This window comes from Pipistrellus kuhlii, unplaced genomic scaffold (genome assembly GCF_014108245.1).
Source record: "Pipistrellus kuhlii isolate mPipKuh1 unplaced genomic scaffold, mPipKuh1.p scaffold_m20_p_8, whole genome shotgun sequence".
In the NCBI taxonomy this organism is placed as follows: Eukaryota; Metazoa; Chordata; class Mammalia; order Chiroptera; family Vespertilionidae; genus Pipistrellus; species Pipistrellus kuhlii.
In genome coordinates, this window is record NW_023425584.1 from 27,931,820 (window position 1) to 27,944,525 (window position 12,706).

The following is a 12,706-nucleotide window of genomic DNA, read 5'->3' on the forward strand; positions in this document are numbered from 1 at the left end:
GATTTTTTTTCACAGAGAGGAAGGGAGATGGATAGAGAGTTAGAAACATTGATGAGAAACATTGACTAGCTGCCTCCTACACACCCCCAATGGGGATGTGCCTGCAACCAAGGTACATGCCTTTGACTGGAATCAAACCTGGGACCTTTGAGTCCACAGGCCGATGCTCTATCCACTGAGCCATACCGGTTTCGGCAAGATGTTTAATTATTTAATGAAGTAAAGGTGCAGCAAGCATATGTCCCTGTAGGATGGAGAGAGGGAGAAACACACAGACTAGCTTGTTCCACTTGTGGTCCCTAATGACTCACACGTGTCCTTCATAGGTGGCATGGCAGCTCCTGCTGATGGGGTTTCATCCCTGGCATGTCACACACGGGTCAGGTGGCTGTCCTAAACACAGGTGGTATTGCTCAGCCATCCAGCCAGAGTGGACATTTGTAATGATGCCAATAACCAGCTACAGGAGCTGTGGAGCTTCCCAGTCCCAGAGCAAAGGGCAGACTGAGTGTTGTGGTGAGGGATCGTTGGAAGATCCTGAGCAGAGCTGGCCGGTGTCTCTTGCCATCTTGTCTCTGTGGCTGCAGCTGGACTTGGGCTTCTTTGCTTTTAGCTTGAGCTGAGGGCTGTCATAGCAAAGACTAGTCTCATGAGGAGGTTCTTCCACCTGCAGGGTCCTGTCCCCTCCACCATATGTTCCTGGAAAATTCCGTTCCTCAGGACCAGCTGAGTCCCACTTCCTCAATAGAATCTCAGTAGAATCTGCCCTGGCTTTCAGGAGTGGTTGGTGGCTTCCTCCTCTGTGTTCCTATAACTTTTATTTATTTTTTTATAATGACCACATTACCAAGTAATATGATGCTTCATCAGCTTGTATTCTGGCATCTCTTTCCCCTAGTCAGTCTGTGGCTCCCAGAGTGTAAGGGCTGGGTGCTACTTGTATCTTTGTCTATCACAGGGCATGTATATAACAAATGTATCCATCAGTGATCATTGTGCACCTGTAGACTGAACTTCTTCACTGTGTCCGTGGTTACATGTGGCTTCCTCTAATCTGTGCCATACTTTAGAAAATACCAATTGATAGTGTCAACCTCCACGTAAGCCCTCCAGTGACTCCTCAGTGCTTATAGATAAGTCAGCCTGGCTCATGGGTCATTAAGATCCTCAGGCCTCTTGGCAGCTTCAGCCTTTCACTCTCTCTGGTGCCCTGGCCATAAATGACTACGTCCAGATTGTAGAAATTCCCCTGAAGGGGAGAGGACACCCAAATGTTCATGGAGTCTCCTGGTAGTCGGGGAAGAACTATCAGTAGGGGATTCACACACATTGCTCTTTGCATGAAGACACTTCCTTCATTCCTCTAGGCTTTCTGTCTAGTCACATGACATAAGTACATCATCTACTGCACCAAGGGGCCATGCTGGGGTCTTATCCGAAACTGCAAAGGTTCAGGAATCTGGAGAAGGGATGATACGTAAATGAATTGAGAGACTAGACGTGAAATACAAATTTGGGAGGCATGGGAGAGCCAGGGGAGGCTCCACTTTCTAGTGAAGTGGGCTCTGTGAATCTCCAGACCCAGGGCTTTTTATTCACACATTTTTTCCCTTTAGCAAAGCAGATATACATATCAAAGGTAAGGTTTGGTAAACAGTAAAGGACCATCAGGTGGAGGGAATTGCCAGCAGCAGGTAATAATATGCAGACTTTCAGCCCTGCTGAAAGAGTCCTTTCAACCTTTTGAGGACTTCTCACATTTATTATGACCCGCTGGACTTAGCCTCCAGCAGGGCCAGGTAAGCAGCTTCCCAAGTGTGGAGCCTTGTGGTCATCTCTCCAAGTCTCCTGAGTCTACCAGGCATCTCTCTGGCAGTGCTGAGAGTGAGAGACTGTTATGTCAATCACTGAATTGCACAAATGCGAGTGGAGTGAGAGGAAAGGCAGCTTGTTGCCATGGCTCAGAAGCCTGTGGGAGTGGGACCTGTGGAGAGTGTTCAGTCAGCCTCTAGGGAGTGTTTGGCTCCTGTGATGAGCTCTGGTTTTCGCCATGGCTATGCCTCCTCCGGGAGGGGTTCCCACTGTTCTCCATGGAAGCCTCGCTGGTGATTGCAGAGGTGGCTTGTGGCTAGGGAGTGTTCCCTGCACTGGCTACCTCTCAGTATGGGAAAACGTCAAATGAGCACTTTCTGATCCTGACACCATTGGCTTGAAGTGGACAAAAGACCTTGAGCAGATTTATTCCCATCTGCTGTGTGAGTCATTCACGGGCAGGGTCACAGCGTGCAGAGGAGGGTGGGTAGGGTGGCTGGGAGGATACTTTCAGGGACATAGTGAAGCGAGTCTTCATTGCTACCCTTCCCAGATGTTCCCTTGAAGCAGAGGCTGAATGACAGAGCTGGGAGGACCTGAAGCAGGTCTAGCTGTGCAGCTAATGAAAATTTCATGCAGAGTCTGTGGCTGTAGTTTTCAGAGCGGCAGCTGGTGCCAAAGCCACCACTTCCCTCATGCTGTGCCTTGATGTCAGCATTGGATGTTCTGCTTTGAATGGGGCTTTAGGGAGTGCTGGTGGCAGACGGGTGAGTGCTCAGCCAGGAGCACATGAAGGCAGAGGGCTCCTGGGGCCACTGCCACAGGGCTGAGGGCCACGTTCTGAAGCCCCAGAAGTCACCTGGGTCTGGGTGGATTAGACTCAGGTGTCTTGCCTGCTTTCCAAGACCCAGGCACGTGACAGGTGGTTTAGCGGTTTAGTCTCACACAGACTTTGTGAGGCAGGTGTTGCTGTCCCCCATTTCACAGACAGGAAAGCTGAGGCAAGATACAAAGTTGTGGCAGTGGTAGGGAGGACCTCTTGGGAGGTCTCTGGTCTGTGTGCTCATGGCTTCTCTTTCAGCGTCATCACAGGGCAGCCGACCCATGTCCTCTCTCCGGGGAATAGTCTCCCTGCTCCTCTCTTCATTGAGTGTCACAGAGGCAGTGCGTGGTGTTTGGAGCCTGATCTTTGGAGTTGGGCAAAACTGAACGTTCAAATCCCTGTCCTGCTTCTCACTAGTGATTTCTTCTCTCAGCTTCACTTTCCCAGCTACCTCAACGAGCTGCCTTTCCTCTCACTCCGAAGGTCATTGTAAGGGTTCAAGGAAGTAAAACATAGTCAGGGCTTAGCACAGTACCTGGCACACTTTGAGAATTCAAAAACGATAGCTGCTATTACCATATGACTTATTGCTATTATTATTATGATTTACCATATGATTAATATTAATGTTACTACTACTTTGATTATTTTATTTGATTTCCACTTTTTTATTTGAACCGGAACTTGATGCAAATCCTGTATCTTGCATCAGATTCCAGCTCAGCTATGAAGAGCCAGGTCATAGAGCCTGCTTGTTCCTTGGGGGCTGAGGGCCCTAGTGGATGTGGGGTGAGGATGTTGGGCGGAGGTCTGCCAGTCCTCCTCCTGCATACCTTGGTCAGTTCTTTCCAAGACCTTCCAGCTTCATCCCGGCTGGCCCCAGGTTCTGGTTCCTGCTGGACTTGAGGTCACTCTAAGGGGGTCATCCATCCCTTTCCTCAGAAACCTCCTGGTCATGGAGGACTAAGGTTTCCACTCAGAGGGGAAGTACTTGGGGAGTTGCAGCCCACGACACTGGCATAAAAACGCGGCAGAGCTTGAACTGCTTTCTTTGCTCACTGAGTACCAGTTGACAGTGGGCACTGTGCTAGGCCCCGGGGGGTTGGTGGTGAAGATGCCCAGCCCCTGGCCTTCTGTGTGGTGAGTTTGCAGGAGCACTGTGGCTGACGAGTGGGTGGGCCAGTGTTCTGTGGGGGAAAGCACAGGGGCTGTGGAGAGCACAGCAGAGCCGCCCCGGGCAGCAGGGAGTGGGGACAGGGAGTCTGCCCCTGAGAAGCACTATCTGAATCAGGATTTGGTAGAGCAGTGAATGTTTAGTGACTAAAGGAGCCCGAGGGAGGGAGATCCAAGCAGAGGAGGAGCAGCAGGTGCAGAGTCTCAGAGGCCTGAGAGAGCCTGTGAGCTGGCCTGTGGGTACAGGGAGAAAGGGGGGCTCAGTAGAGACTGTACCTCTCAGGGTCCTGGGAGCTGCTACTGGGCTTGGCCTTAGTCTGGGAGCTAGGGAGACAAGTCGACAACTCGAGTGTTTTCGTGGGGGTGGAGGGGCGAGGGTGTGATGTGGTGTGGGCAGACTGTCACCGTGGGAGCAGTGTGAACAGCCAGGCAGGCCTGGAGGGAGGCAGAGGCTGGTTTGGGCACATGGCAGTGGCCCAAGGGGAGGCTGTGGAGGCCTGACTTGAGGGAGAGGCTGTGCATACAAACCAGGGGAGCCGTGAGGTCCAGGAGGGAGAGGACGTGGTCATTGTCTGGGTGGCAGAAGGAAGGAAGAGGGCGGATCAGCCCAAGATGTGGGTTCTTGCTGGGAAACTGGGTGGACTGAGCTGGGGAAGCCTGGGTGGGATGTGGGGGCTGGGGCTGGCAGGCTTGGGAGTGGAAGATGGAATTATAAAGTGTTTATTAAAATACATTTCTTCCACTTCCCAAGTCTGGAAGTTCCAGGAGCTGGGGGAAGGCCTCTGATGGGCTGCACCTAGTTTGCTTTTTGTGGTGGTTCTGAATCCTCACCCCCCACACCATCACCTGTGAGTCACTGTGACTGAGTTAGTGTGTGGTTTCCTTTAGCCAGTGAGGCTACGCAGTAGAATCATTTGGGAGCTTTAAAAAACCCCATTATGGAGACTGCAGCCAGACCACTGAGTCAGCCTCTCCTGGGTGGGGCCTTGGTGTTGACCCCCATGACAGCCGAGGATGAGAACCACTGCTCTCCCAGTCCTGCATTCACGCTTCCTGCTAATGAGGTCAGGGGTATGGGCTTTTAGTCTGGGGAGACACCCCTGGTCTCAGTCAGTGGACAACTAGAGCATCTTATACCCATTCATGTTCCCGGGAGAAAAAGCCACAGGCAAAGCATACTTTGGGGAAGAAAATTCAGACTCGGTTTTTCTCTTGGAGAAAAGAACAAGTCAGTGGGCCACTCCCCCACCCCCATCATAGATGGACAGACAGGGACAGACAGACAGTCCCCAGGAAGGGAACTCTTTGTGATGATTATAATCTTTAAGTTGGCTGGAGGTGCCATGACAGTCTCATTCATTTATGTAAAGGGTATCCCCCAAAATGTGTGTACACTTTACCAACTGATAGCTCAGTTTTGAAAATGAAATGTATTTCAATAAACACTTTATAATTATTCAAAGTGTGTGTATACATTTTTGGGGACACTATATATTTTTGAGACCATAAGTCTGTGTCTTTATCAGGTTTTAGACCTCTATGAACTGTTTTGGAGCTTCAAGGCAAAATAATTTATTTGCACAAAATGTAGAAGGTCTATTACTGTTGACCTCTGACGTCATTTGGTGTTTTTTTTTTATTGAATATCACTCTGTGTCACAGGAAATTGTTCATTTGGAACTCTCATAGTCACTAATCACGGATTAACCATAATTCTGGTAGCTGTTTTACAGTGATGACTTAGTCACCAGAGCACACTCAGATTTCTCCCCACTTCCAGTCTTCCAACCTATAACCTTTTCCACTCTATAACCTATCGTTCTTTCCCAGGGACATAGTGAGTGATGGGGCCTTTTTCAAGGGAATGATCATCAGTGACTTAAGGAAAATATCTGCCTATGTCCAATCTAATGTTATGATAACATGACATTTTAATGCAACTATAAAAATGTTCACATTCCTTCCTATTGTTTGATGTGATTCTCTTTTTTTCTCTCATTTATAATGCTTTCGTACTCAGGAAGTTGAGGTATGTGTTTGACTTTTCAAATGTATGTAGACATAGTATCCAAATGGTTGCTGAATCAAATGTAAATTTTATTCTAAACCCTAAATCTCAGTGGTAAATATTTGTTTTAGTTCAGTGAGCCAGCACGCATGTATTTATTTTTCATTGGTGTATCCAGGGGCTGCAATTCATCAAATGCACATAAACAGTCCATTTGCTGCTTTATCTTTTCTCATTAGTTACAGTACAAGTATGATTGTCAGTTATTATCCGTGTTTTACTGGTGGGTTATTTATTGAGAGAGCAGAGCAACTGACATTGTTATTTTCAGAATCAGTTTGTCTGAGGCCTGCAGGACTTCATACCAAATGTCAGAGCAATTCATCACAGAATCACTCTCCTCAAGAGGAGAGTGATTTAGGGTGTGTGTACAGCATATGCCCACCTGTGTGGACACAAACCCAATAACAGCTATGGGACTTCCCAGGGATACAGAGATGCTAAAGCCGGCATAGCTTACTTATATTTTATACAGTTTGGCCAGGACTTGCCGTGTGCTTGTCACTCACTCCTGGTCAAGACAAATGAGGTTCCCATTTATTTTCTAGGCTGCTATTTTGTATTATCTCAGGTAATATTCAGATGAAACTGCAAGGTTCCAAAAACTTAGCTAAAATATTTATGAAGGAGAAATAATGTTTCCTGTGAGCTAAGCATCTTTGACTGGTGGTATCTGAAGGTGTAAGATAGATGATATAATATATTACATCACCTTCAGAAGAAGCAAGAATAAAGCAGCTGGATTTAAAAATGGCTTCCTCTGGGTTCTGCCACCCCACCTGTTCCCCAGAGGCAGCTTTGACAATCTCTAAGCTGTGATAAGCACCCCTCGAAAGGCAAGGCCCTGGGGAATGTTCGAACTGAATGGCATCAGCCATTTGGGAGAGAAATCCAGGCTCCCTTTCAAAATGGACTGGAACCATAGACTTCCCATTGGGCATGAGCATATACACTAATAAAAGAGAAAAATGCTAATTGACCATACCTTTGCTACACCCACAGCCAATCAGAGGGAGTATGCAATTTAACCCAACAAAGATGGCAGTTAATTTGCATCTGCTGAGGAAGGCAGCATAGAAGGAAGAGGGAGGGAAAGTGGAAAGCAAGGCAGCTGCCAGAGGGAAAGTGTGGGCGGGCAAGGCTGGGTGGGGCGGGATGGTTGGCCGCAGCAGCTGCTTACAGGAATCTTCCTGCAATGGGCTCCTAGTCTATGATAAAGGGACTAATCACCCTAATTATAGCAAGAATGTTTTTGCCTCATTTGGTATTAGGGAGTCTTAAAGGTTTTATTGCAAAAGGCTTTATAGAATAGAATGTTCTTCAGCATACATGAATAGTTAGGTACATATATCTATTAAACTATGTGTTGATAAACATTCTTATTAATATAATATAGTAATATGTAATGTGTTACATATGTATATATTTTAAACAGATTTCTTTCCCATGAATGTTTATCAAAATGAATTATCTTTAAAGTAGTTGAAAACCCAGAGTTACTGGATGCCAATAATTTCACAGGGTTCAGTATGATGTCAGAAATATATTTATTTAGCAAAATAAATGGAGAAATAAGGCTTTATCTATATTGATCTGCTGTGAAAGATTAACAGAAAAATTGGGGCCTGGATCATTCCCAGTCTGCCATTTTTCCACCACCAGAACCACCTCCTTTTGTCTCATCTAGACACGGAATGATTTGTCACTTTCTTACTGTGACTTAATTTTAAAACATATATTGATTAGTGAGAGAGAGAGAGAGAGAGAGAGAGAGAGAGAGAGAGAGATTTATTGCTCCACTCATTTATGTATTCATTGGCTGATTTTTGTATGTGCTCTGACAAGGGATTGAACCCAAAACCTTGGAGTGCCTGGACGATGTTCCAACTAACTGAGCTACCTGGCCAGGGCTTTCATGCTGACCTTTTATGCCTTCTTACTGCGACTTTATGTTGCCTGAGATCATAATGTCAGACATAAGCCACTATGCTCAAGTTTGAGACGGCTTACATGTATAGGTTCTCCCAGGTTTTAACAGGTGGTAATTTCCATCGAAGCAGTGGCACCATGACGTGGGATCAGCCTTTCCTCATATGGGGCGGACTTGGTGGGAGGCTCTCTGCCCTTTCAGGAGAGGCCTGACCTGGGGACTGTATGGGGAGGCCCCCCGGATGCCCAGGGGCAGCTGCACTGCCAGCCCTCAGTCCTGCCGGCCCTTGCTAATAGGAGTAATTGAATTGAAGAAATTACTGTATGTAGATTTGCATCTTTCAATTTAGGCTCATGTTTTAAAAATGAACTGTTGCTGAGGTCCTTGCAAGTCATTTTAAAAGCTTTATCCCCAGATGATAAAATTACCAGTTAAGAGGTCAACTCAGACAGGAACACATTTCCCGGCGAGTTTGATCTAACACATCTGACACGCTTTTTAGCTCCTCTGCATTTTTACAGGCCACAGCATTATTGGGCTGGAAGGGGGAATCCGATGCCAGGGCCCCTTCAGCCCTGCACTTTCTTAGGATCCGAGTGGACTTTGGGGTTCATATGCAGGAACACGTGGTGATACAGTACAGCATTGAGACTGTGCACAGGCAGGCACGCTCCTTCCCTGGGTGGGAATTGTCAAAAAACTGGTAGAACTTTCAACAGGGTGGGTAGTCATGGCTCTGTTTTAGGAAAATGCATAATATGCACTATATATTTTTATTTAGATAGAAATTGAGAAAAAGACTGAGTGATGCCTCTGGGTGTTAGGCCTTGGGGAACCTGCCAGCCCTGGCAGGGCAGACTCAGGCAGCTGTCCTGGAGTCCTTTGAGCACCTGATTGCTACGTTGGACTCAGGGATGAATACATTCTCAGGAGGCGAAGCCCTGGAAGAGGAATTCTTTTATCCTTGGCCTTTTCCACATGGGCTTGGAAGCTGCCTCCCCAGAAATACCCCCATGTAGAGTGAATGGTTGGATATCGCCCTGGCCTGCTTGGACTTGCCCTGTGTGCAGGCCGTCCAGACCGGCTAGTGCAGCCTGGAAGGGTGCTCCGTGCGTCCAGTCTTCTCATTCTCCGACCTGCTGCAGAACGCCCACCAAGAAGCCCCTCCTCCACGCTCACTGACCACACGCCAAGTGGGCTCAGTACCCAGAGTGCTTCCCACGTGTCCATTCCCGTGACCCCCGCATGGAGTCTCTCTCTCCGCTGCAGCCGAGGCAGTTACCCCCAGGGTTCCATCAGCCCCGGGCTCATTGGTTTTCCTTTGGCAACCCGCCTTCCGAAGGCAGCGCAAAAGCAATCAGAGGCAGGGCATCACGTTCCCTCCCTGCGTGGCCTTGGCCTTGCGGAGCAGGGGCTGTTTGAAGGACTCACTTTGCATAATGAGCTTTCACTCAAGGTGCACTTTCACATTTTGGCAGCAATTAGGCAGGGTTATTACATTTCAATGGGTTTCAAATGCTCTAATGCAGACACCTGCTTTTACAGCCTTTATGTTTAAAACTATGACTTTCCCCAAGAAATGTGTGAAAATGGCAATTACGGTTAACCTGGAAAAGTGACAAGGTCCTGAGGCGTGCTCCGCAGTCCACCAGTTACAAAGTGCGCTGAAATCAGTAGGGAATATTCAGTTTTTGAGACTTTCTCAGACCTTCCTTGGACATCAGAGAGAATGTGACATGTCAGACACACGGCCTGAGTTTCCAAGGTCTTCCGTGTATTAGGACAGCGTATTCAAGGAGGAAGCATTCAGAGATTCCGCATGGCCATTGGACACCGGCCTCTGGGTGTGAAGGGGCATTGATGGAGCACAGTCGGAGAGATGGACGTTTTGTTATTTTTGTCTTCCGTGTGAAGCTGAGTTCCTCTTGGCTGTCTCTCCTCTGCCCCATGAGCAGCAGGACGTGTTGGCACCATGTGTGTGCTGGGGCTCAGAGCACCCTGGCCGTCACACGGAGAAATGAGGCGCTACATTTTCCACTTACCAGCCAGCCCTCACCTTACAATCAGTTAACACCGGCCGCTGCGTTCCAAACCACACGGTTCCAAAGATTCAGCATCACTGGTGGAGAGAGATGGCGGGGGGCTGCTTGTAGCTTTCTCGGTGACGTTCCGGGGGCAGCCGGAGAGACTCCGTAACCAGATGGGTGAGGTGGCCAGTGATGCCACAAAGTACCATCAGAGGAAAAGGGACCGGTTCCTGGGAGTTAAAAATAATTTAATGGTGAGTCGCCAGGATCCAGAGGACCCTGCTCATGTTTATTCATGCCCTGGAAAATGGAATCACTGCCCATGAAGCGGTATGTTCTGGTTTTACTCTAAATCCAGTTTCCTAAAATCTATTTAAGGGCTTAGGTGAACTCAACTAGGATCTAATAAGGCCAGGTAATTGCACAGCACAGAGGCCGGGACAATTCGCAGGAGATGGTGTCAGAGATAAACTGCAGCAGGAGGCGGGCACGGACAATAATTTAAACTAATTGTGCACTTTGATGTGAATTAACTTCTCTGGAAGAGAAATGGAGGTCTCGTTCTGCACCACTTGCTGCAAAATGTCTGCAGCATTCAGCGTGCCTTCCAAAAACACACACGGCCGATACTTTGGGTACAGTCAGGAGGAAATTCACTGAAAGGGGGGGCGCGTGCCCTAAAAATTGTGTGAGGGTGATACACAAGGGGGAAACCTCTGCATCTTCCGACCTTCTTCGCTTTGCTAACACCTGGGTGGGGGCACTGGGAATTGGAGAGAGAGGGTAGACAGTGGTGGTTTGGAAGGAAAGGGTTAGTAGATGTGGGGAATAGGTTATGTGTAAATATGAAGAAGGGAGTGACCCAGACCCTTGCAATGTTAAAGTAACGGAGTGTCTAGCCTCGGAGCACAGACTGATACCAGCGGCATGCAAGGAAGACATGGTTATGAATCAGCCAGATTGGCCGGCCTTTGTTTTTATTATCTTAACACACTGAGAACGAATGGTGTTAAGCTACATGTAGGCCTGTGGTTCATCCTGGCATTTGAAGGGCTCTGTTTTTAGGTCTTGTGAGTGCTGCAAAACTGGGACTGCACACATGTTACACGTCTCCCCGTAAAAGAAATGTTGACAGTTGAATTATCGGCTCTTACAAACAAAGAGGCTGGGTCCCTCAGGAGCGCAGCGGGGCCGCACCTGCGGGGTAACCGATAACAAACGCACCTTGCGCTTTTGGGAGGTTTCTGGGTTTATCTGTCACACTGAGGAGAGCATGGCTGTTTCCATACGAGGCTGAGGTGCTTTTGCTCTTCCAAGAATTGCATGCATATGGTTGAAAAGACAAGAATTGGAAAAGTAACTTGATAGCACTGATTGCCCGTTAATGTCTGTTTGGGAAAGGTTTCTCAGCCTGTTGTTTTCCTTTGTTTTGGGAGGGGAGGGGCGGAGAAAGGCAGCTTTTGACATAGTTTTGTGAGTATCTTTCTGAAATCTGACCTTTGCTTTCTATTTTTTCCCTTATATAGGATGATTATTTCAGGAACTGGAATCCCAGCAAGCCCTTCGACCAAGGTAAAGGATGCACTGTTTCTTGCTGTCTATTCCATGGAACGCTGTCTCGTTTTCCTTGCATGCCCAGCTGTGTCACTTCGCTGACTTTGGGAACTGAATTGATTGGGGTGATAGAAACTGTTTCTATCAAATTTGTTGTTTGTTTGAAATTGCCTACTAAAAAAAAGATTGTAATGGAATTGACCCAAATAATCATTGGTTGCTTTTGTTTAAAATGGTAAAATGGGTATCAGACTAATGGTACATTGTTGGTCTGAACCCAGGGATTTCGTTCATGGGAGAGACTGTGCCTGAGACGCTGCTAATTCACAGGAGTCGTAAAAATGAAACCTTTTTAGAAACAGATTAATCCTGAGAGGCTTTCAATGGCACTAGTATTTTTATTTGTTAAAAAGCTTCATCATAGTTTCTAAATAGAAGCCTGTGTCTGAGTTGGCTCACCGACCATTTGAGGTTAAGCCTGGTCCTCAGATGGCTCTCCCACTCACACCAGAGAGGCAATCTCCTGACGGCATTGTAACCACCCGAGTCCTCCTGGGGGTTAAGACATGATGAGGACCACCGTGAATCACCTACCTGTTCCTGTTCTCCACGCGTGGCTGCTGCTGGCACAGGCCCTGCTTGCTGAAAATGGTGGTAGGTTATTCTTTAAGTACATACATACTGTTGAAGCTGAAACTTGGAAGATGAGTTTCAGTGTTGTAGTTTGAGTATTTGATGTCATCATGATTGTCAACGTGACACAATTAAAGGAAGGCATTGGCATGTAACAGGGTAGAAGGTGCTGCCTTCACTTTTGTCATTTTGATCTTCTTCCTCTCTCTCTCTCTCTCTTTCTCGGCTCTGATTTTCTTATAAGCAAAATTGTTATTAAAATATCTGTATATGTATTTTAGCTTGTGAGTTCACAAAGGTAGGGCCACATTTTATTTATTCATATATTCATATATATATGTTTGTATATATATATATATATATATATATATATATATATACACACACACACACACACACACACACATATACATATATATATATATATATATATATATATATATATACACATACACACACTAGTGGACACACACACATACACGTGGCCCGGTGTGTGAAATTTGTGCACATTAAAGGAGAATTAGAGGAAATAATTTTTAAAAAATATATTTTATTGATTTTACACAGGAATTGAGAGGGATATAGAGTTAGAAATGTCAATGAGAGAGAAACATCGACCAGCTGCCTCTTGCACATCCCCCACTAGGGATGTGCCTGCAACAAAGGTACGTGCCCTTGACCAGAAT

The 12,706-nt window shown here is 46.9% G+C and overlaps 1 protein-coding gene across 2 annotated transcripts in view; it reads left to right on the forward strand.

Annotated features, from left to right (window-relative positions):
• The window catches only part of SPOCK1 (SPARC (osteonectin), cwcv and kazal like domains proteoglycan 1), a 430,304-nt gene that overhangs the window by 190,254 nt on the left and 227,344 nt on the right, over positions 1-12,706 (forward strand). The window contains exons 3-4 of one of the 2 annotated variants that reach the window (XM_036424283.2): positions 5,829-5,837; positions 11,360-11,405. In XM_036424283.2, coding sequence (XP_036280176.1) covers positions 5,829-5,837; positions 11,360-11,405 — 55 coding nt within the window. The remainder of the gene's footprint in view (positions 1-5,828; positions 5,838-11,359; positions 11,406-12,706) is intronic. The other variant, XM_036424282.2, reaches the window with a different exon arrangement.